At 39.6% G+C, this 20,213-nt stretch overlaps 2 protein-coding genes across 2 annotated transcripts; both read left to right on the plus strand.

Annotated features, from left to right (window-relative positions):
* Positions 1 to 6,578: 6,578 nt before the first annotated feature.
* Positions 6,579 to 11,233, plus strand: LOC105918708 (pyrin). Its single transcript, XM_021311303.2, has 4 exons — positions 6,579 to 6,654; positions 7,276 to 7,479; positions 9,153 to 9,453; positions 9,537 to 11,233. The coding sequence occupies exons 3-4, from the start codon at positions 9,180 to 9,182 to the stop codon at positions 10,613 to 10,615; spliced, it is 1,353 nt and encodes a 450-aa protein (XP_021166978.2). The 5' UTR covers positions 6,579 to 6,654; positions 7,276 to 7,479; positions 9,153 to 9,179; the 3' UTR covers positions 10,616 to 11,233.
* Positions 11,234 to 13,077: 1,844 nt separating this feature from the next.
* Positions 13,078 to 19,112, plus strand: LOC105918706 (E3 ubiquitin-protein ligase TRIM21). Its single transcript, XM_012853844.3, has 3 exons — positions 13,078 to 13,165; positions 15,916 to 16,219; positions 17,788 to 19,112. Exons 2-3 carry the CDS (start codon positions 15,940 to 15,942, stop codon positions 18,996 to 18,998), a joined length of 1,491 nt encoding a protein of 496 aa, XP_012709298.2. The 5' UTR covers positions 13,078 to 13,165; positions 15,916 to 15,939; the 3' UTR covers positions 18,999 to 19,112.
* Positions 19,113 to 20,213: the final 1,101 nt, after the last annotated feature.

Here is a 20,213-nt window from a genome sequence, read left to right on the forward strand (position 1 = left end):
GGGCGTGATCCTTTTCTACTTCAGGCTGCTGAGCCCTCCCCTTTCAGGCCCCTCCTGCAGCCAAATCAACCACAGGACCAAGAAACAGACACAAACAATTATCTGACTCAGGGAGGCAGATAATGTTTGTGAAAAGTGAATAAAAAATAGATTTTATCTGGATTTTTATGTGATGGACCGACATGAATCATGTTTGTTTGTTTGTTTGTTTGTTTTGCAGCTCCAGATCTTTGGACTTCATCTTTACCAGCTTTGAAAATCCACAGACTTTCCTGAGGAGCGTCTGTGAACATCAACTTTCGAGTCTTGGCACAGATTTGCATGTAAGGCTCCCACATACTCAGGCATCCTGTGTCCAAACTGTACATTAGAAGCCTTTAGAATATTCAATTAAATTCAATTTTATTTATATAGCGTCAATTCATGATACATGTCATCTCTAGGCTCTTTCCAAAGTCAGACTCCATCAGATCCTCCAGGTTGGTCATAAAGTTTCCTCTCTAAGGAAACCCAGCAGGTTGCATCAAGTCTCTCCAAGCAGCATTCACTCCTCCTGAAAGAGCGTAGAGCCACAGTGGACAGTCGTCTGCATTGTTGATGGCTTTGCAGCAATCCCTCATACTGAGCATGCATGAAGCGACAGTGGAGAGGAAAACTCCCCTTTAACAGGGAGGAGAACCTCCAGTAGAACCAGAACCAGGCTCAGTGTGAACGCTCATCTGCCTCCACCCACTGGGGCTTAGAGAAGACAGAGCAGAGACACAGAAAGCACAGAAGCTCACATTGACCCAGGAGTACTTTCTATGTTAGATGGTGATAGAGGATGATCTGCCTCCCCTGATGATGTCACAGCTAACAGAATGCCAGACCAGGTGTACCTTCTATGAAGAGAAAAATGACAGAGAACAAAAAGATAAAAGCTGAAATAACAACAAACAATGCAGATTGGAGAGCAGTAGGAGAACTCAGCAGAGTGAGAGAAATAGACCCTGATGTCCTCCAGTAGCCTAAGCCTATAGCAGCATAACTATAGAGGTAGCTCAGGGTAACATATGTATATATATACAGTATATTTTATCACATCGCAGCAATTGTATTGCTTCCTTTGATTTAAAAACTTTACCGTCACACTGTTCCGATACCTATCAGATCTTATTTGCTGTAGACAACAAAAGCTGTTTGTTGTCTACAGCAAAATGTCAATCAATGTGTCAAATGGCAAATAGTGCTACTTAAAAGTGTGCGCCATCTTCTCTCCGGCCATTTTGGTTAATTTCCGTGAGGTGGGCTGTGCTTTTACATCATGCCACGCAAAGGATTGTGGGATTCCTTATCAGTAAAGGATCTCACAAGGTTCCTATGCTAAAGGAGTTATGAGAGGAAGCATACAGGCTCCTTTTCCTACCTCCTTCCTCACTGACTACACTATTCGGCCAGTTATCATGGCGACTGCTGATGCTCTTCCGCTTTCGCTGAATAGTCCTTACCCAAAAGGAGTTTTTACCTTCCTTACTTCCTGTTTTCTGATTAGATGAATAGAAGGGTGAGTGAAATCCTGAGGGTAGTCAATCCACCCTTTGGTAAGTGACTGAAGCCATGATGTCATCGAGTCACCTGACAGGCATGGATTTGGTCTCATCTTCAGTTTAGTTTATTAGTACGTAGATATTTAAATGGAAATGGCCCGAGAATGAAGCCCTGAGGAACCCCGAATTTTATTGTTTAATTAACAGAAGGTCAAAATGTATTTTTCTACAGAAATAACACCTGTCTTTCATCTGATAACTGTGGTCATGACCCAAAATATAATCTACAAGTAAATCCCATTATGAAGTTTTGGGTTTAATACCAGTAGCCCTTAAAATATTGGATCCTGGACCGGTTTTACAAGTTGATCACTTCAGTTTACATCACAACGACTAGAAGCTCCACAACCAACCTGCCTACCTGACAGGTTGCTCAGTCGGGGGTTTCTGGAGGATGCTGTTTCTTGTCTGGTGATTTTCCACCCAGGTGACCGAAGCACTTCACAGACAGAAAAGGTCTAAGACAACGTGGGACATGCTGCTAATACTGAAATGCTGCCTAATCTGAAATGGTTAAAATCCAGTTAACTCAAAATGAAGTTTGAATCATATGATGCCCATTATGAAACAGTTCAAATGACTATAATTTACTAATAACTAAAGACATTTTGGTTATTTAAATTTTACCAGAGTAATTGTTTTTAGCCTTCTTTTTATTTCTATTCCTACTACTACATTTTCATGCAAGTTTCTGTACATTTTGCAAATAGTCTCATTTCTTCTATTTATTTCAGCTTGTTGTTGTTTTAGCTTATCAAAAAAAAAAAAAGAGTTAGAGAGTGAATTTGATTGTGGTTGAAAGCAGTGCTGCACCAAGATGTTTGCCAACAAAAGAAAAAGCCTAAGAAGAAGAAAACATAGAAGAACATCACATCTTTTTAGGATTGTTAGTTATTTTTCTTGTTTATTTATTTATTTTTTTAATTAATTGCTTGGATTAATCATTAATTTTGACAGCACTGTCTACTGTATGCAGACAACCATACCAGGGTTATTGTAATACGAGGGTAATGCATTAATTTTCTTGTGCAGTTTTGTGTAGCTAAGCTCGGATGTCCATTTACATTCCAATAATAGAAAATAAGAGCTTATAATATGAAGCCCATATTGATGCTCAGTATTGCTCCTATATGGTCCTTTAATATTTTTGCATTGTACTAAATGGTTAATTTTCAATGGAAATATGTGTGGGCGAAACAGCCTATTCCAATGTATTTCAACATTAACATTATAATATACCATTATAGTAATAATTGTCGATATTATATAGTTAATAATGTACCATATTTTTTAGCTTAAATTACTTTTACTCTGAGGGAGGTAGTAACTAGTTACATTTACTTGAGTAACTTTTTGGGGGAAAAAATACTTTTAAGGAGTAGTTTTACTGCACTGTACATTTTACTTTTTTAAGTATCACTGCTCTTACTTGAGTAAAATTTCTGGCTACTCTACCTGCTGTGTGTAACTTCATGAATAAAGAGCTTCGTAGTTTAAACCAAAAATGCACCTGAGAGACAAAAACCTGGAGTATATGTTAAAGAGAGACTTTATATTTGTACACAAGCTTTATTATTTTAAAGTTATTTTCTATCTGCTGAGCTCATTGAGCCACTTGGAGGTTAAATGAACATGCAGTAAACTTTTGGAAAACAATGAATTAGAAAAATGTTTCTTCTACCTGAATTTGTTGTTTGGTAATTATGTTATTCTTTGTAAATTGTATTCATTATTGCCTTTAAAATACTACAATTTGCACGTAACCTTATATTTTTGTCTGTCTGATTACATAATCTTTAAATATTAAATCATCAGCTGTTAAGATGAGTTACTCAGTACTTGAGTCGCCTTCTTACTGAAGACATTTTGACTGTAACTTGAGTAATTTTTTGGCTGACTACTTTTTACTTTTACTTGAGTAAAAATATGTTGAAGTAGTTCTACTCTACCCAGCTCTGCATTTACTAGCATACTATAAGTAGTTTTCAAACCGGTACTCTTATAGTTTTACTTGAGTAAAAAGCTCGTATCTAAACTTCTACCTGAGGAATAAATGCGAATACTTTTGACACCTCTAGGAATGTCTGTGATGCACATTGTGGTCGATGTGGCCTAAATATTTAAGATCTCACTCATCTTGCAGTCGTTTTCATTTTTGGTTTCTGCAAGAAATCCCTGGGTGGTGATGTGTTTCCTCCTCTCTGTTGGAGCTGAATATGAGATATCACTCCAACATGAAGAAGAGGAAGAAAATGCAGCAGGTGTTAGGTGTGGCTGGAAAAATGCAGTTTTCCCAGCGTAGTTCAAACAAACAGCTCCATGTTGCAGCAGATTATTCCAAACACAACGTAAACTGAGGGGTTTATGCTGATCGTACTCAGATACGGTCTTCTGTGCAGTCAGAGAAAGTCTCAAATGACCTGGGTTGTCCAGTAAGGGTAGATTCTTTGTGCTGCTTCAATAGTTGTGTCAAATCTTTTTATGTTTTTTGTAATTAAATCAATTACCGTTCTGGTTCAAACCAACTTTGTTCCTGTGGAGGTATGAGGCAGAGAAATAGTTTGACTTCCTGTGGAGGTATGAGGCAGAGAGACAGTTTGACTTCCTGTGGAGGTTCACCTTATCGCAGCGTTTACGATAACCATCGGCACGAGCGCCACTACAGAGCCAGGGTTGCCAGGTTGCTTCTCTGGGGCAAACAGACGAGTGTTAAACAAGATGGGAAGGTATGAAGGATGACGTCAGAGAAGCACAAAAAAACGTATCAGCTGATCTAGTTTCTGTTTGATGTTGTGAGTATGTCCCCGTCTGAAAACACATCCGGCTGGAGACAAACTGAATGTGTCCTCACCAGCGCCGAGGCTGGAACACTTTTCACCAACACGCCTGTAGCCTCTGCCTTAAACAGGTAAAATCCTGGAAACGACCCTCTGCCCATCCAGTCTGAGAGGTTTTCCTCAGCTGGAAAGCCTCATCTGGTCCCTCGGTCCTCTCCGTTTTCCTTCTGAGCAGCCAGACTGTCCTCTGACCTTTTAAAGCAGGTTGATCTCACGTCCTGCAGACTTTCTGACGCTCTTTGAGTTTCTCTTTGGACTTTCGCTGTTTCTCACACATCTTTTGTCTTTGTTTTTCGGAGCATTTTCTGATGCTGAACTAATTCGTGAACCGATTCAGTAACAAAAACAGATTCCTGACTCTCAGGAAAGTCAATATTTTAAACAAATTCTTTCATTTAAACGGATTAACAGATGATTTCATATTTTAAAGAGATTTCTGACTTAGGACAGCTGATCTAGTTCTAGATTGTGAACAGATTCCAGATTCCTTACTTTGAACAGATTCATTATTTTCAACATCTCCAGCTGCTGCGTGTAACTTCATGAATAAAGAGCAAACTACTTTTTACCAAAAATGAACCAGTAAGACAAAAACCTGGAGTTTATGTCTTATTTGTACACAAGCTTTATTATTTTAAAGTTATTTTCTATCTGCTGATCTCATTGAGCCATTTTTAGATTAAATTTAAAGTACAGTAAACAGTAGATATTGGAAGTACTTTGCACTGTTCTAACATACTGTATACACATTATTTTTTGTAAGTATTGCTTTTGAGTTTAATGTTGATAAGTTTCGTCTGCTTGAATTTGTCATTTTGTAATTATGTTATTCTTTGTATGTTTTTATTTTCGGTCTTTCTTTATCAGAATTTGCACATAACCTTATATTTTTGTCTGAAATAATAAATCATCAGCTGTTATGATTAGTTGCTCAGTACTTGCGTCACCTTCTTACTAAATGTTTTTTTACTCTTACTTGAGTAAAAATATGTTGAAGTAAAGATATTTTTACTTGAGCACACTTTCTGGCTCCTCTATCCACCTCTGCGTGTTCTATAAAAGTTTAGGCTGTTATTATATAAAACATATTTAATTCGTCTATTATGTCTTCATCTTCACTTGAATCCAAGATCAATTATAAACAACGTTTTTTTTTTTTTTTGTTTAACATAATTTAATTTGATTAAAACAGAACAAAAATGCATTTTATTCAATGCTTTATGTGTTAAATAATAAAAGCACGTAGCTTTTAGCCTAAAAAATATTATTGAACAAAAAGAAGTTGGTATATATTGTTTTATTAGTCTTACTCTGTTGAGCAGATACTAAATCAAACAAAACAGAAATGCTGATTTGTTTATATTCAAATTTATACAAAAAAACTTCCTCATTTCTTTACGGTGGTTGATTCACTGAGCTATATAATACACTGGAGTGCTAATCACCGTCTGTTTGAACGAGTCGCTTTGAAGCCACCAGCCGCCATATTGGTACTCCCTATTTCCCCCCAGTAACTAGGGAATATGTGCGCTACAGCGTCGAATAACGAGGGTTTTCTCATGTTCAGGGGGGGCTTAAGACTTTTAAAATGTCAAATGCCATATACTTTTATGTTATGTTCTAAAAATATCAAGTACTGAGAAAGTCATGTGCTGAAATATTTTGCATTTTATTCATTTAAATATATATGTTTAACATTTATAAATATATAAATAACAATATACAAAAACATATATTTACATATGTTTATACATATATATGCATATATACATATACACATATTTATATATACATATATGCATTTAATATTATTAACATGTAAGATATTTCAGCACCTAATTTCCTAGTAGTTGATAGTGTTAGTACATCCACTGACTGTAGAATTACCTGTAAAACCTTTTCACACAGCCAGAAAACTGCTTGTTGTTGCAACCAAATCCTATGGGACTCTGTGAGAGTAGGGAGTAGCAAGATGGCGGCCAGTGACTTCAGTTTTTCGGCAAAATCAGCACTCCAGTGTATTATATAGCTCAGTGGGTTGATTAAGGTGGAAAATTTGATTCTATCCCCATCTAGCGGCAACTGTGCAGAATTACAGCCGGTTTTTTTGGCGGCAGCCCCTCCCTTATTGTAGGCAATTCATAAACCAGTCAAACAGGAACAGATCAGAGTGAGAAGCGAAGGAGGCACATGCGGACATGAGTGGGGTTTAAACTGAACATGGCATGCTGGTACGTAAATGTGCTTTATTCTGTTTTACTGCGCTGAATGATGCATCCCATAGTTTCTAACCTTAGTCAGACTTTTGCTCTCTGGTAAAGCCAGCTCCACGGTCACAGACAGCATGGTGCTTGTTCTCTAGCCCTCTTTGTCGGACTCGGTTCTCAGGAGCAGATAAAAAGCTTCACGGTTTACATTACTTTAAAGCTTTTCTTTGCCTTAAACTCTAAATGTGTTCACCAGTGCAAAACAGATCCTATAATCCAACACAGGGCTTTAAATACAGGGCAGTAAACAAGGTTCCTTTGCAAAAAAAAAAACAAAAAACATCTATCTTGCCTTTTTCTGTCACCTAAATGTTTTATATCGTCAAATAAAGTTCATGTTAGACAACAATAATCGGACTAACTGCAAAAAGCAGCTTTATAAGGATGATTTTATCTATTGAGGTTAAAAAAAACAACAACTATGCTTTGGGTCTATCAGAGAACATAACTTCCTGTCATGGTTAGTTTAACTACCTGCACCAAGGCCAGAGCTGTAAAATCAAGAAATAACTTAAACAGGACCTGCCTGACAGCATGAAGTAGGCCAAAGGTTCTCACCAAGTAACATTTTATCTCGATCTTAAGGTACTGGAGAACAGATGATGCCGTCCATCAGTGTGGAGACGGTTACAGAGCCGTCTCTAAGGCCGGGCGGTGATGAAACCTGTCAGGCTGAGTGAGAAGCTCTGCGTTTTAACAAGAGGAACCAGCTTTCCACCACATCGAGCCAAACGAGGTGGTTTGGTGAAACACCGTCCCCAAGGCGAGGTCAGGAACATGTCCAACTAGGTGAGACTCCAGCGCCTCTCCTCCCTGGTGACACGTGGTTCCTTCTGATCCAGTAAAGATTATTCCTTCCTTATCGGATGAACCAGCCGAGCCACGCAGAACAGTGTTCAGTTCGCGATCAAAGGTTCGATTTAACTCTCGGCTCGCTTAGTTTTAGGATAACTCCAGAGGAGGGCCTAAAAGCATAAATAAAAACCTTAAAATACATTTTGAATCATAGGTTTACTGTTATAACTAATCACTGATGCTGAGGGTCTGACATTAAAACGTTTTTTTTTGTCATTTTTTTTGCAGCCTAAATGTTCATAAATCAGTCAGTTTAATTACCTGCTAAACGATTTAACTCCTTTAACTTTTCTTCTATTTCTGATCATTTTGTTTTTAGGTGAAAACTCGCTTGTTTGGTTGGATTTTTTTTGCTCATCACAAACCTAATGCACTTTATTGGGGTTTTCTGTTATGAACCAAAACAAAGTGGTGCATAATTAGGACTTGAGCTGAGCTGCTTCTTTTACACGTTTGCAGTGACTTTTATATGGTTTGTGTTCAAATCAAACTCCTCGTCTTGTGGGACGGACAGGTTTGCTGAAACCAGGACTTAAATTTGTCTTATCAGCGGACTCTCCCACCTGAGCTGCGGATCTCTGCAGCTCCTCCAGAGTTACAGTGAACTTCTGGGTAGGGCTGAACGGTTTTGGAAATAATCTAACTGCGATTTCTTTTATCTTAAGATTGTGATTTAATGCGATTATTTTTTTTTTCAGTTTAACTTATATCTTTTTAAACATATACAATCAACAAATCAATCTGTTTCACCGCTGTGCAGATCAGGTGCTAAAAGAGCCGCAGCATCTAAACTCAGAGCAGAAATGATTGCGTTCTGCCTACGGTATATTTCAACCAAAATGGCAATTTGATTTAGACTTTTCTCCGCATTAACCACAAGCAACAAAAATGGCCTCTAGATAAAGATGTTTGTAAACAAGGACTTTTTAAAACAAGAACTTTTAATGTTTTTATTAATCACAAAATTATTCAAGAGAACAACTTTTAATTGATTTGGACATCAATCATTGTTGAACATAAAGTGCAACCAACAAGCAAGTCTATGCATTAAACTGATTGACCAGAACTTAATGTCGTGGTGAGATTTCTGAAAGTTTCTGGTATAAAGTATGATTATATAAACTCTAAAACAAGTAATAAAATTAGATTATCTAACTGCTACTACTGTCTTCCCTTCCATTTGGAGGCACACCCACTTTAAACATTTTATTGACACCTAAAGGTCTGATTCACTAATTGTTACATAGCCAAAAATTGCAGACCTCCGCGATTTGGAAATTATGTTTTTTTTTTTTTTTAAATTGAGATTATATTGCAAATGCAATTAATTGTGCAGCCGTACTTCTTTGATGTTTCTCAGATTACTGCATTCATCATAATCAAATCTATTAAATGTTATTTTTTTATTAATTTTGCTAACATTAATTGACGGATTTCTGCCAATCCAGCTAAACTTTGTACATTTTACATGAATTATGTAATTTAAGGTCCGTACCGAACCAGAAAAAGGAGCCAAATGGTTATAATAAAAATTTGTAAACAAAGACAACAATGCCCAGCTTTGGTAATTTAGAGTTTGATGGTTGTTGGGTTCTTTGTGGCTGCAGAGGGTCCCGGCCCGCAGGAAACCTACCATGACGTCGCTTAAAGAGGATCTCTGGAAGACCCTGGAGGACCTGACTGAGGAGGAGTTCAAGAAGTTCAAGTGGCTGCTGAAAGACGCAGGGAATGATTGCTATGCCATCCCGACGGCCCGGCTGGAGAAGGCAGACCGGCCGGACACGGTGGACCTGGTGGTGCAACGGTACGACCGGGTCAAATCTCTGAGGATGTCCGCGCAGCTTTTGGAGAAGATCGGCAGGAACGATCTGGCGCAACGCTTGTCAAACACAAGCTCCGCGGAGACAGGTGGGTTTGAAACGCGCAAATATGAAACAGACGAGTTATTTTTACTGCCACATCAAATCAAGTCTGTCTTTGCTTCGGTTCAGGCCCGAGGATCATCGACGGCGGCCATTCAGACTGTGACAGCGAGAAGCAGAAGGCCAGACTGAGGGAAACAAAGGCGGAAATTAGGCTGAAAATACAAGAGAGACAGATTAAGATCAACGAGATCAAGCGTTCAGCTGAGCTAAGCAGGAAGACTGCAGAGCGGCAGACCGCAGAGAGTCGGCGCGCCTTCACTGTTTTCATTCAGTCGGTCGAGAAGAGTCTGTCGGATCTCACCGAAGCCATTGAGGAAAAGCAGAAAACTGCCCAGCGACAAGCTGAGGAGCTCATCCAAGAGCTGGAGCAGGAAATCTCAGAGCTCAGCAGGAGAGAAGCTGAACCAGAACATCCTTCCTTCACAGAAGACAACCAGAAGTTTCTCCGACATTTGGAAACCTCCAACCGGACAGCGGTCCCCGTTCCCCAAACGTCGTACGGAGCAAGCGTGTGGACCTCGGTGGAGAAACTGAAGGAAATACTCAACGAAGAGATGGAGAAGCTGCTCGGCAAAGCCAAGCTGATCGGAATGCAGCAGTTCGCGGTAGACGTGACTCTGGACCCAAACACGGCACATCCCAACCTGGTCCTAACTCAGGACGCCAAACAAGTCCACTGCGGCGCTGCTAAGCTGAACGTCCCGGACAACCCGGAGCGGTTTGACACTGCCGTCAACGTGTTGGGCAGGCCGGGCTTCTCCTCGGGAAAGGCTTACTTCGAGGTTCAGGTGAGAGGGAAAACCGCCTGGGATTTGGGAGTCGTCTACAAGTCGATTAGCCGGAAAGGATCGGTCACGGCGAGCCCGGACGGCGGCCACTGGACCGTCTGCCTGAGGGGGGGAGACACGTTCAAGGCCAGAGGTTTGCACCGGAGCGTGAAGGCTCCGCTGAACAAAGTGGGGGTTTTCGTGGATTACGAGCGGGGCTCGATCCGGTTTTATGACGCGGATTCTGCAGAGGTGATTCACAGATTTTCAGACTGCTCCTTTACAGAGACGCTTTATCCGTTCTTCAGCCCCGGCGTTGGTCACGGAGGTCTGAACTCCACCCCTCTGGTCATCTCGCCTCTCAGCTCTGCTGCTTAAGCTGCATCCGAGCCCTCAGCTGTCGGCTACGTTAAGGTCCAACTCCCAGAACTCATGCTTGGATTGCTTGAGAAAATAGACTGATTTGTTGTAATACCTCTCTTTGCTACTAGCTCCTCTCTATTCAGACTGAAATGAAAGTGTTGCATGCTGGTCTCCCTGAAAAGTGTCATTTTTTCTTCTTTCAGCTGCTCCCCTCTGGGGTTCCCTACCTGCCTCCATCCCACCTTATCCTTTGCACCTTCTACCGTATCTCCACGTCTATGGCCCTTCTCTGGGGTCTTTCTCTGTCCCTCTTGTCCAACATTTCTTCTCAGAACAGGTCCAAACCATTTCCACCTTTCCTTTAAGTTGGACTCAGCAGACGTTATCTCCAAGCGGTCCAGCCTGAGCGGTTGCTCTGATCTGCTCATTTTCAGTCCTTTCCTGTCTGGTGGCCCTCAGTGGCTCTGTTTACATGCACAAAATGTTACGATCGGCTTAAAATGTTTTCAGACTGAATAATCGGATTGTACCGTTTATATGGGCACACGATCAATTACTCCGATTATAATGTGTGTTTATCTGCACATGGCTTTATTAAGTATAGAACCACTCTGACATGAGCAGTTATCAAATTCCCCTAAAGATAAACCACAGAAGAAGAAGAACTTCCATCTTTGCTGAACAACAAAAAATAGCAAACAAAGCAGTTTTTATACGACTTTGTTTCTCTTCCGAGCGTCCAGGCTGGATTTGCACAATGTTCTAATTATGGTTGAAACATTAATAAATAAAGCAACAATTTTAAGCTCTTTTATTTTTTCGAACAGAAAGGTTGAATCCACAGTTTTGCTTCCCGACGTATTTCCGCCACTCAACAACATGGAAATGCGTCATGTTTACATCAGGCATACTCGGGTTAGTTTGCTACATTCAGAATAACTTGATCCTGACAAGCGTTTATATGAACGTTGATCAGATTATCAATCGGCATAAACCAATTTCATTCCCATTTAGTGTAATCCAATCACAATATTCCGATTTTCTTGTTTACGTGACGCATTTTTATTTCGATCGGCCCTTTGTTCCGATTACTTTAGTCCATGTAAAGGTAGCCGTTGAAATTCGTCTCTGCATCTTATTTCCTCTACACTGCAATAAGGGAACTGGGTTTATCTTTGTATGTTGTTACTCTTAATTTGACATTGTATGCAATTGAATTCCTTACAAGATTCTGTATCGTTGCAGTTGTCATCAAAGCTTTATTTAAAAAGAAAAAAAATGAAATAAGGGAACTAAAAGTAAGTAAAATTTTCTTGAAATGAGCGTATTTGCCCTCGGTTTTCATCTTATTTCAAGTGCATAATATCTAATTATCTTCTTTAATGAGTCAAAATACTTATTCCAATCTTGTTTACCTGCTCAATTTAAGAACAAATATACTCATTTCAAGAAAACTTTCCTTACTTTTAGTTCCCTTTTTGCAGTGTTTAACCATTCATGTTGCTGTACGAAATGCCTTGAATTGATGTGACTGACATTAAAAAGACTGATAAATCACCAAATGCTGTGCTGTTTTTATTCTGTCTTGTGACGACACAGAGATAGAGATTATTCTCAGAGGGGGAAAACGTTAAAGGCAGCTGCCAGTTTTCCCAGGAGTGGACGGCCCACAAACTCAGATCATGCAAGGCTCAGAAAAATGAGTCTGGAGGTGAGATGTTAAAGTTCATGAAGGGAAAATTAGAAAAAAGACTGAAGGGGAAAAACAACATGGCAGCAGGACTTAATCACAAGAGAAGACAAGTTTAATATTTTACTCCACAGACAGAGAAGAGACCAAAGTTGAGACGTGCAGGGCTTCGTGTTAGGAGGAAGCCAAAGAGCAGAGCATGAGCACCAGCTGTGAAGCACGGTGGTGGCAGGATGATAATTAGGGCTCCTCTGTATATCACTGTCCAGCATGGAGGTTGGAAGAGTCGTTGGTTCAATTCTGGCTTCCTCATCTAATGCATATGTTGGTTTTTAACCCCAGAGTTGTCAGCCCATCTGCATTTTGATGGTGTGAACGAGTGCAACTGTGGGGTTAAAGTCCATTTATTGAATGAACGAAACCAAAGTGTTGCAACAGGAGTTATCGCCGCTACAAGCAGTTCTACAGGCTGCTGCTGACTCAGCTCAGTCCCCTAATTCCTTCACCGTGTACAGATGCAACCCTGAATTAGATGCAAACTGTATGTAGCTGCTGACAATAGGGGCTGTGTCATGGCTGTAGCTTCTGGTGGGTTAAAGCAGAAGCAAATTTATGCTGGTGTGGCTTGAGTTTTAGTGGCTGCAGTAAACCTCCTCGCTTGGTGAAACTGGTTTCACTTTGCATGTTCCCCCTCTGCAAAAACAAGCTGATAAGAGATGTCGACGTAACAGAAGGGGGAAGAGACAAACAGCTTTATATCAACAGGAAGAGAAGCCGAGAGGAGGAGGAAACCGTTAGGTTAGGCCTTCCAAGCGCAGGTCTAAGGCCATTATTCAAAGGAGACAGGAACAATCTGTTCGTACCGACGGGGATGGGTGAGTTTCTCTTTTCCTTTATTCAAATGCTGACAATGTGCAGTTTGCATAATTGCCCCGTTATTTTTTCCTGGCATAAAATACAGACTTTGAGTAAAATATTTGCTGCAAAAATAGAAACTTAAGTGCTGCAAAGCACAGAGCAAAATTAGCTTTCTGTCTGTTGAAGAGCGGCAACGCCTGTCCCACAACCGGACGAGTACATCGCTCTGAAAAAGCTTTTAAAAACACATCTTTAAAGGTTTAAAAAACTTATTTTGTTTTAACCAGAAGCCTTTAGTTGTGTCCATCAGTTAGAAAACGCGTGCAGAGATGATCATATAACCAGATCCAGTGAAGTTTAGAGTTTATACTGTAAAGTTAGATCTTTCTTAACCTGGTTTAACAGTTGCATTTCCCAATTTAAAGTTTTTTTATCTGTAATATTTTCATGAAGGTAAGTCAGACAGCAAAATCAAAGGAAAATATTGAACCCAGGTTTGTGTTGGACAGACCTGCTAAAGAATTCCTATTAGTTGAAGCTCCCTGTTGATCAAATCCAACCACAGAAATGTGTTTATTCAGCCATGTGTTGGACTTTTATTAATCAGCTGATCTGTTGTGTGCTAGATAAAGTCTTAATGATAAATTATCTGTTTACTCCAGGGAGTCATTCAAACAAACCTGCATTGTGTCCTTGCAAAGAACCACTAAAGAACTAAAGAGTTGTAATAAATCAAAGAGCAGGAAACGCCTCAATCTGGAGACATTTTCCATATTTTCTCCTGTTACAACCATAAAGTTCAAAATCTGATTCAGATTTAGTCAGAACAACACAGAGTGGTGCATAATTAGGACGTTTTGTACTTTTTTTTAAAAATCTTTGCAAATCAAAATCTGAACCATGAGGCGTGTCTTTGGCCAAGTTAATTATTTTCTACTATGTTGCTACCTTTGAGCTTTGAGTTTATTTATTTCTTTATATTATTTCCACTTTGCAAAGCAGCTCAGTCTCATTCAGATTGGATGGAGAGCGTCTCTGATCATCAGCTTTTCAAGTCTGGATTTAGGTCTGGGCTTTGACTAGGCCATTCTAACACATGTTCTGATCTAAACCATCCTATAATACCTCAGGCTGCATGTTCAGGGTGGGTGTCCTGCTGGAAAGTGAACCTCCACCCCAGCCTCGGGTCCTCTGCAGCCTCCAACAGCTTTTATTCCAGGATTGTCCTGATTTAGCTGCATTCTTCTTCACATGACCAGTTTACCTGTCCCACACATTGATCCAGGAGTACTTTCTATGTTAGATGGTAATAGTGGATGATCTGCTTCCCCTGATGATGTCACAGCTAACAGAACGCCAGACCAGGTGTACCTTCTATGAAGAGACAAAAGACAGAGAACAAAAAGTTAAAAGCTGAAATAACAACAAACAATGCAGATTGGAGAGCAGTAGGAGAATTCAGCATAGAGAGAGAAATAGACCCTGATGTCCTCCAGCAGCCTAAGCCTATAGCAGCATAACTATAGAGCACAGGTGTCAAACTCAAGGCCCGCGGGCCAAATCTGGCCCGTCAAGGTAAATTATCCGGCCCTCGAGAGCCAAAAAAAAAAAGCATATATCCTTTTATAGTGTATAAAGTGGCTAAAACTGTGCCTCCTGTAAGTGTAACTCACCCCAATATCAACTTTTTTTGCAGATAAACTGTATAAACTGAGCCTAAGAGTGCTACTTTTATGTTACTGTGCATTTTTTATACTACTGTGTGAACTGGAATGAAATTATGAAATTAAAAGTATCGTCTCTACACATGCAAGCGGCCCTTTTAATAACTTCATGATGCCAAAGTGGCCCCATATAGAAATTAGTTTGACACCTCTGCTATAGAGGTAGCTCAGGGTAACATGAGCCACTCTGACTATAAACTTTATCAAAAAGGAAAGTTTTAAGATTAGTCTTAAAAGTAGACGGGGTGTCTGCCTCACGGACCAAAACTGGGAGTTGGTTCCACAGGAGAGGAGCCTGATAGCTAAAGGATCTGCCTCCCATTCTACTTTTAGAGACTATAGGAATTACCAGTAGACCTGCATTGTTGAGTTTTACTTGTGAAATGAGTGGCATGCATGTAGATTTTTTAATTATATTCTGATTTTTTTTTTTAGATGTGTCTTTATAAGTTCAGATACGTTACAATAGTGCTGTATATTTTCCTTATGATGTCATGTTTAGCTAAATAAATACCCTCACTTCTATGCTGTTGAAATAATTATCATCTTAAGACCGGTGAGAACATTAGTTGTTCCGCATAAGAGGGAATTATTCACTAATAAACTTAATTTCACTTTTAGTCTTATATGTAAATGATTTCAGAGTTGTGGCTAAAAACAAAATGCAGGCATCAAGGATGAATTTTGGAGCTTTATCTTATATGTTGTCACTTTAATTCTCTGCCAGCACCTTCTATTTGGTTTAACAGCAACAACCCAACAGACAGTTGTACAAATTTTGCAATGAAACAAAAATGTAATATTTAAAAGGTATTTTTAGAACCATACATATAATTTAGCCAGTGACTATAACATGGAAGCATTTATAGGGATAAATACATTTTCAAATTAAAGCCAGGAATGCAGGTTTTATCCAAAGGTTCAGTAAATTTAATTTTTTTTTTCATGAAAAATTTATTTACAAAACAAAACACAACCTTGGTACATTTCAATTAAATACAACAACGTTAACTTTTTTCTCTCTCTCTCCATATTTCCAACAGTGTTCCAGAGCTGAGTGAGACAACATGGAAAAACTTTCTGTGGAGCTCTTGAACACTCTGAAGAACTTAAAAAAAGATGAATTTGAACAATTTAAATGGTTTTTGAAGCACGACAACATCTTGGAAGGCCACAAAGGCATCTCAGAAGAGAAGCTGGAGCGGGCAGAAAGATGGCAGACAGTTGATCTGATGGTACACAGATATAAAGGCAACGGAGCTAAGATGGTGGCAATTAATATTTTACATGAGATTGGGAAGAACGACCTGGTGGACCGCTTAAAACAATTCTGCATAGAACAAAAAGGTAAGGAAAAATCAGCTTCCCCTGTCTAGCAGTAGCCATGCGAGTTGATTAAACTTGTCATCTAGACCAGGGTTTCCCAAACATTTTAAACCTGCGACCCCCAAAATTACAGTAACCCATTTTGGTGAGTGGGATGTTTTTGTTTCCTTTTGGGGGGAAATTATGAGAATAAAGTTGTAAAAATACAAGAATAAAGTAATGTTTTTGTAAGAAATCCAACAAAGAGTCCTGTCTTTCCCCTCCGTTAAAATTAGAAATGTGAAGCATCTTGTAAAGTTAGTTTCACAAATATCTTTCAAAGAAGAAATTGTGGATTCAGACAAAAACATGCGATAGCATCAGCTATGCCTGCGTCCTCCAGCGCTGCCATGTTTATGCTGGTTCTACTGTGGGCTTAGCAGCTCAACTTTCGCCACTGTTGTATGTCCCACCTTAAACCATAATGCTGCAACATGATTGGCCCGAACCGTTATTGGTTCAGCCCTGATTCTTGTGTGTTTATGAACGCACAAATAGTACAAGAATTCAGCTTGCAGGCAAGGTTAGAAGTTCAGTTACATCTAAATTTGAACTTCCTGAAAACACTTGAGCAGATTCTCTATACAGTTTTAAGGTAAATAAAACTGGATGTCATCTGCATAACAGTGAAATGTCACATAGTATTTTTTTAAAATGGGTCCCTACAGAAGCAAGTAGAGAAAAAAAATTTAAATGTGATCTAAGATGGAGCCTTGAGGTACCCCAAGTTTAAGTGAACCAGCTGTGGAAGAAAACTGTCCAAGTTGGACAAAAGAACTTCTGTCAAACAAGTAAGAGTATTTCAGAAACCTTAGAGCTGCTCCCAGCGCTCAAAATGTACAAAAACAGCAGGAGATACTAGCAAAACAGCCGGATCAGGGGCGCACAAGTTTTATTTGTTTTATAAACAAATAAAACAGAAGCTGTTAAGTGTTTGAAAATGAAAATTTGGCTTAAGATTTAGACAAATAATTGCTTGAGATTCAGCTTATTAGCATATTTGATTAGAAACCAGAGAAACACATAAGGCCAAACCCCTTTTTTTTATCTATTAATTTCAAAAATTATTTCCCCTACTGTTTTCCTGACAGGGATGAAAACTTCACAGCATGATATTGCTGATGATTGCCACCCCATGTCTTCACACAGCTTTGTGTTCCTCTGTTTCTGTCTAACAGATTGCTTGGTTAGAGATCCTGGTCAGGTCATAGGCAGATATTTTCAATAAAGACTTAAGGTACAGTCAGCCATTATCAGGTGTCAGGACATTTCCAACATACCATCCATTTTCACACATCAGTTTACCTCTTAGTCAGTTGGGTGTATTTTGAGCAAACTGTGGGATAGCTCCACTTCCATAACAACCCACTACATTAGTCTTTACAGGTCTTGAAATAGTCTTAGTAAAATAAAATCTATTACACCAGTAGTTCTGATGTAAAAACTCCTATTTCTTTCAGGTTTGCATACCTATACATTTAATAGCTACTGTATCATAAATACCAATGTATAGACATGTAATTAAACATGGCTGCTTTGCTTTGTTTTAGATCTCAACACTCGACATCAACATTTTGTGAGAGACGGCCTTGGAGAAAAGCAAGCTGAGCTGGAAAAACTCCGTGAGTTTGCCGTGGACGTAACTTTGGATCCTGATACAGCACATCCTGACCTGGTCCTCTCCAGTGATGGGAAACAGGTTTACGACACTGATGTGACGAAAGATCTCCCAATGACCTCAAAGAGATTTGATAAATGTGCCAGTGTGGTAGGAAAGGAGGAATTCTCGTCAGGAAAGTTCTACTTTGAGGTTCAGGTTGAAGGGAAGACTGACTGGACTCTTGGAGTGGCCAATGAGTCCATCAACCGGAAAGGCAAAATCAACCTGAGCCCTGATAAAGGCTGCTGGACCATATGGTTAAGAGACAAGGTTTATGAAGCACTGGCAGACCCTTCAGTCATTCTCCCTCTGAAGTCCCGTCTTCAGAAGGTGGGAGTCTTTGTGGATTATGACAACGGACTGGTTTCATTTTATAATGTAGATACTGCAGACCTTATCTACTCCTACAAAAATTGCTGCTTCAAGAAGAAGCTCCTCCTGTATGTCAATACAAGTAGTAACTGCAAAGGTAAAAACTCTGCCCCAATGATTATAACCCCTATAGTTCACAAGATAAACAAGGCAGAGCTGAGGAGCGTCAAGGAGTTTGCAGTCGAGGTGACGCTGGATCCGGATACAGCACATCCTGAACTGATCCTATCTGCCGATGGGAAACGGGTACATCATGGAGATGTGAAAAACGATGTCCAAGACAACCCAAAGAGATTCAGTGACTGTGTCAATATTTTAGGGAAGCAAAGTTTCTTCAATGAAAGATTCTACTTCGAGGTCCAGGTTAAAGGGAAGACTGACTGGACTTTAGGAGTCGCCACAGAGTCGATTGACAGGAAAGGAGAAATCACACTACAACCTGAAAGTGGTTTCTGGACTATTTATCTAAGGAACGGGCAGGACTACGAGGCATTTGATAAACCCATAGTGCGTTTACCAATAAGGTCAAATCCTGAGCGGGTAGGAGTGTTTGTTGATTATGAGGGAGGTCTGGTCTCTTTTTATAACGTAGATACTGCTGATCTTCTCTACTCGTTTACTGGTTGCTGCTTCGCTGAGAGGCTTCTGCCATTCTTTAGTCCCTGCACTAATGTGGGAGGTACAAACTCTGCTCCCCTGATTATTTCTCCTGTCAGTCTCTTTGATTAGATGAATCGTACTGTCATTTGAGAGCGCTGAAGAACCGGAACTAGACCCCCTTAGATCCTGAACAGGGTTGTGTGGTAATGGACTAATGGATGTGTTGATCAATAAATAATGTTATTTAAATGTTGTGAGGTTTTCTTTTCATTTGTACCTGAATTCAGTTTTCAATCGGACAGAATCTTCAAAAGAAATTAACAGAATTTTAACAATAGCTAAACTGATTGTTGCAATCATTGCTCTTATATAAACACTGCTGCCAACTGATAGAAGCTTGTTCCAAAGTATTGTTTCATTCAATATATGCCTGTCAGAAAGTAAGCTTGAATAAAAAGTAGCTACACTCACTGCCTTAGGCTACAGAGCTGGTCAGTATCTCTATAGATCTGGCCTGAAACTGTTTTGTAGGAACAGTTTTTGAGTATTACCTCTGCAGACATACTTAAGTGCCCAGCTTTGGTAACTTCTGGATGAAGAAAGATCCAAGAGGGAGATAAGAAGAAATGTATCTCTTCACAAGTCCCGATAATTCAACCAATTATTCTTCAAAAATGAGTCTTAAAACACCAGTCTTCACAAACATTTTCCAATCCATCATCCACTGCTATCATTTGACAGTGAGGCATTCACATGATGAACTTCTATCCAACGTCCATACATGCGTGTTGTTGCAGGGGCTTGTTGTCTATCTCCAGCAGTGAATGGGGGAGATGGAGGGTACACCCTGGAAAGATCACCAATCTTTCCCAAAGATACAGATGACAAACAAGCATAGACTTAGACATAGACTTAGACAACTTTATTGTCATTTTATATGCACAGAGTGTGTACAGAACAAAATTTCGTTTGCATACAGCTGGAAATTTAGATTAAAGGATAAGATAAAGTTACAGGATAACGTGCAGCAGTGATTTAACAGTACAACAATTGAAATGTAAACAATGCAGGACAAAGAGACAGTGTGCGATCCCAGTGTAAAGGTGAGTATTTCTTTAAAAACATTTGTATGTGCAGAAATGATTTGTGCAAGAATGCATTTTAGAGACTGAGAGTTCGGCAGCATCTGTAATGCTGGATAAGGATACAATGATGCAAATGTGCAAATGTGCAAATATGCGAATGTGGTACAGAGTCCAGTTTATAGCTTCAGCAGTAAACATGCGGACATAACCACTCAAAACACTTCAAGAAGCCTGCTTCTTGAAGTGTTTTGGGAGGGGG

This window comes from Fundulus heteroclitus, chromosome 17, assembly GCF_011125445.2.
Source record: "Fundulus heteroclitus isolate FHET01 chromosome 17, MU-UCD_Fhet_4.1, whole genome shotgun sequence".
Classification (NCBI taxonomy): domain Eukaryota; kingdom Metazoa; phylum Chordata; class Actinopteri; order Cyprinodontiformes; family Fundulidae; genus Fundulus; species Fundulus heteroclitus.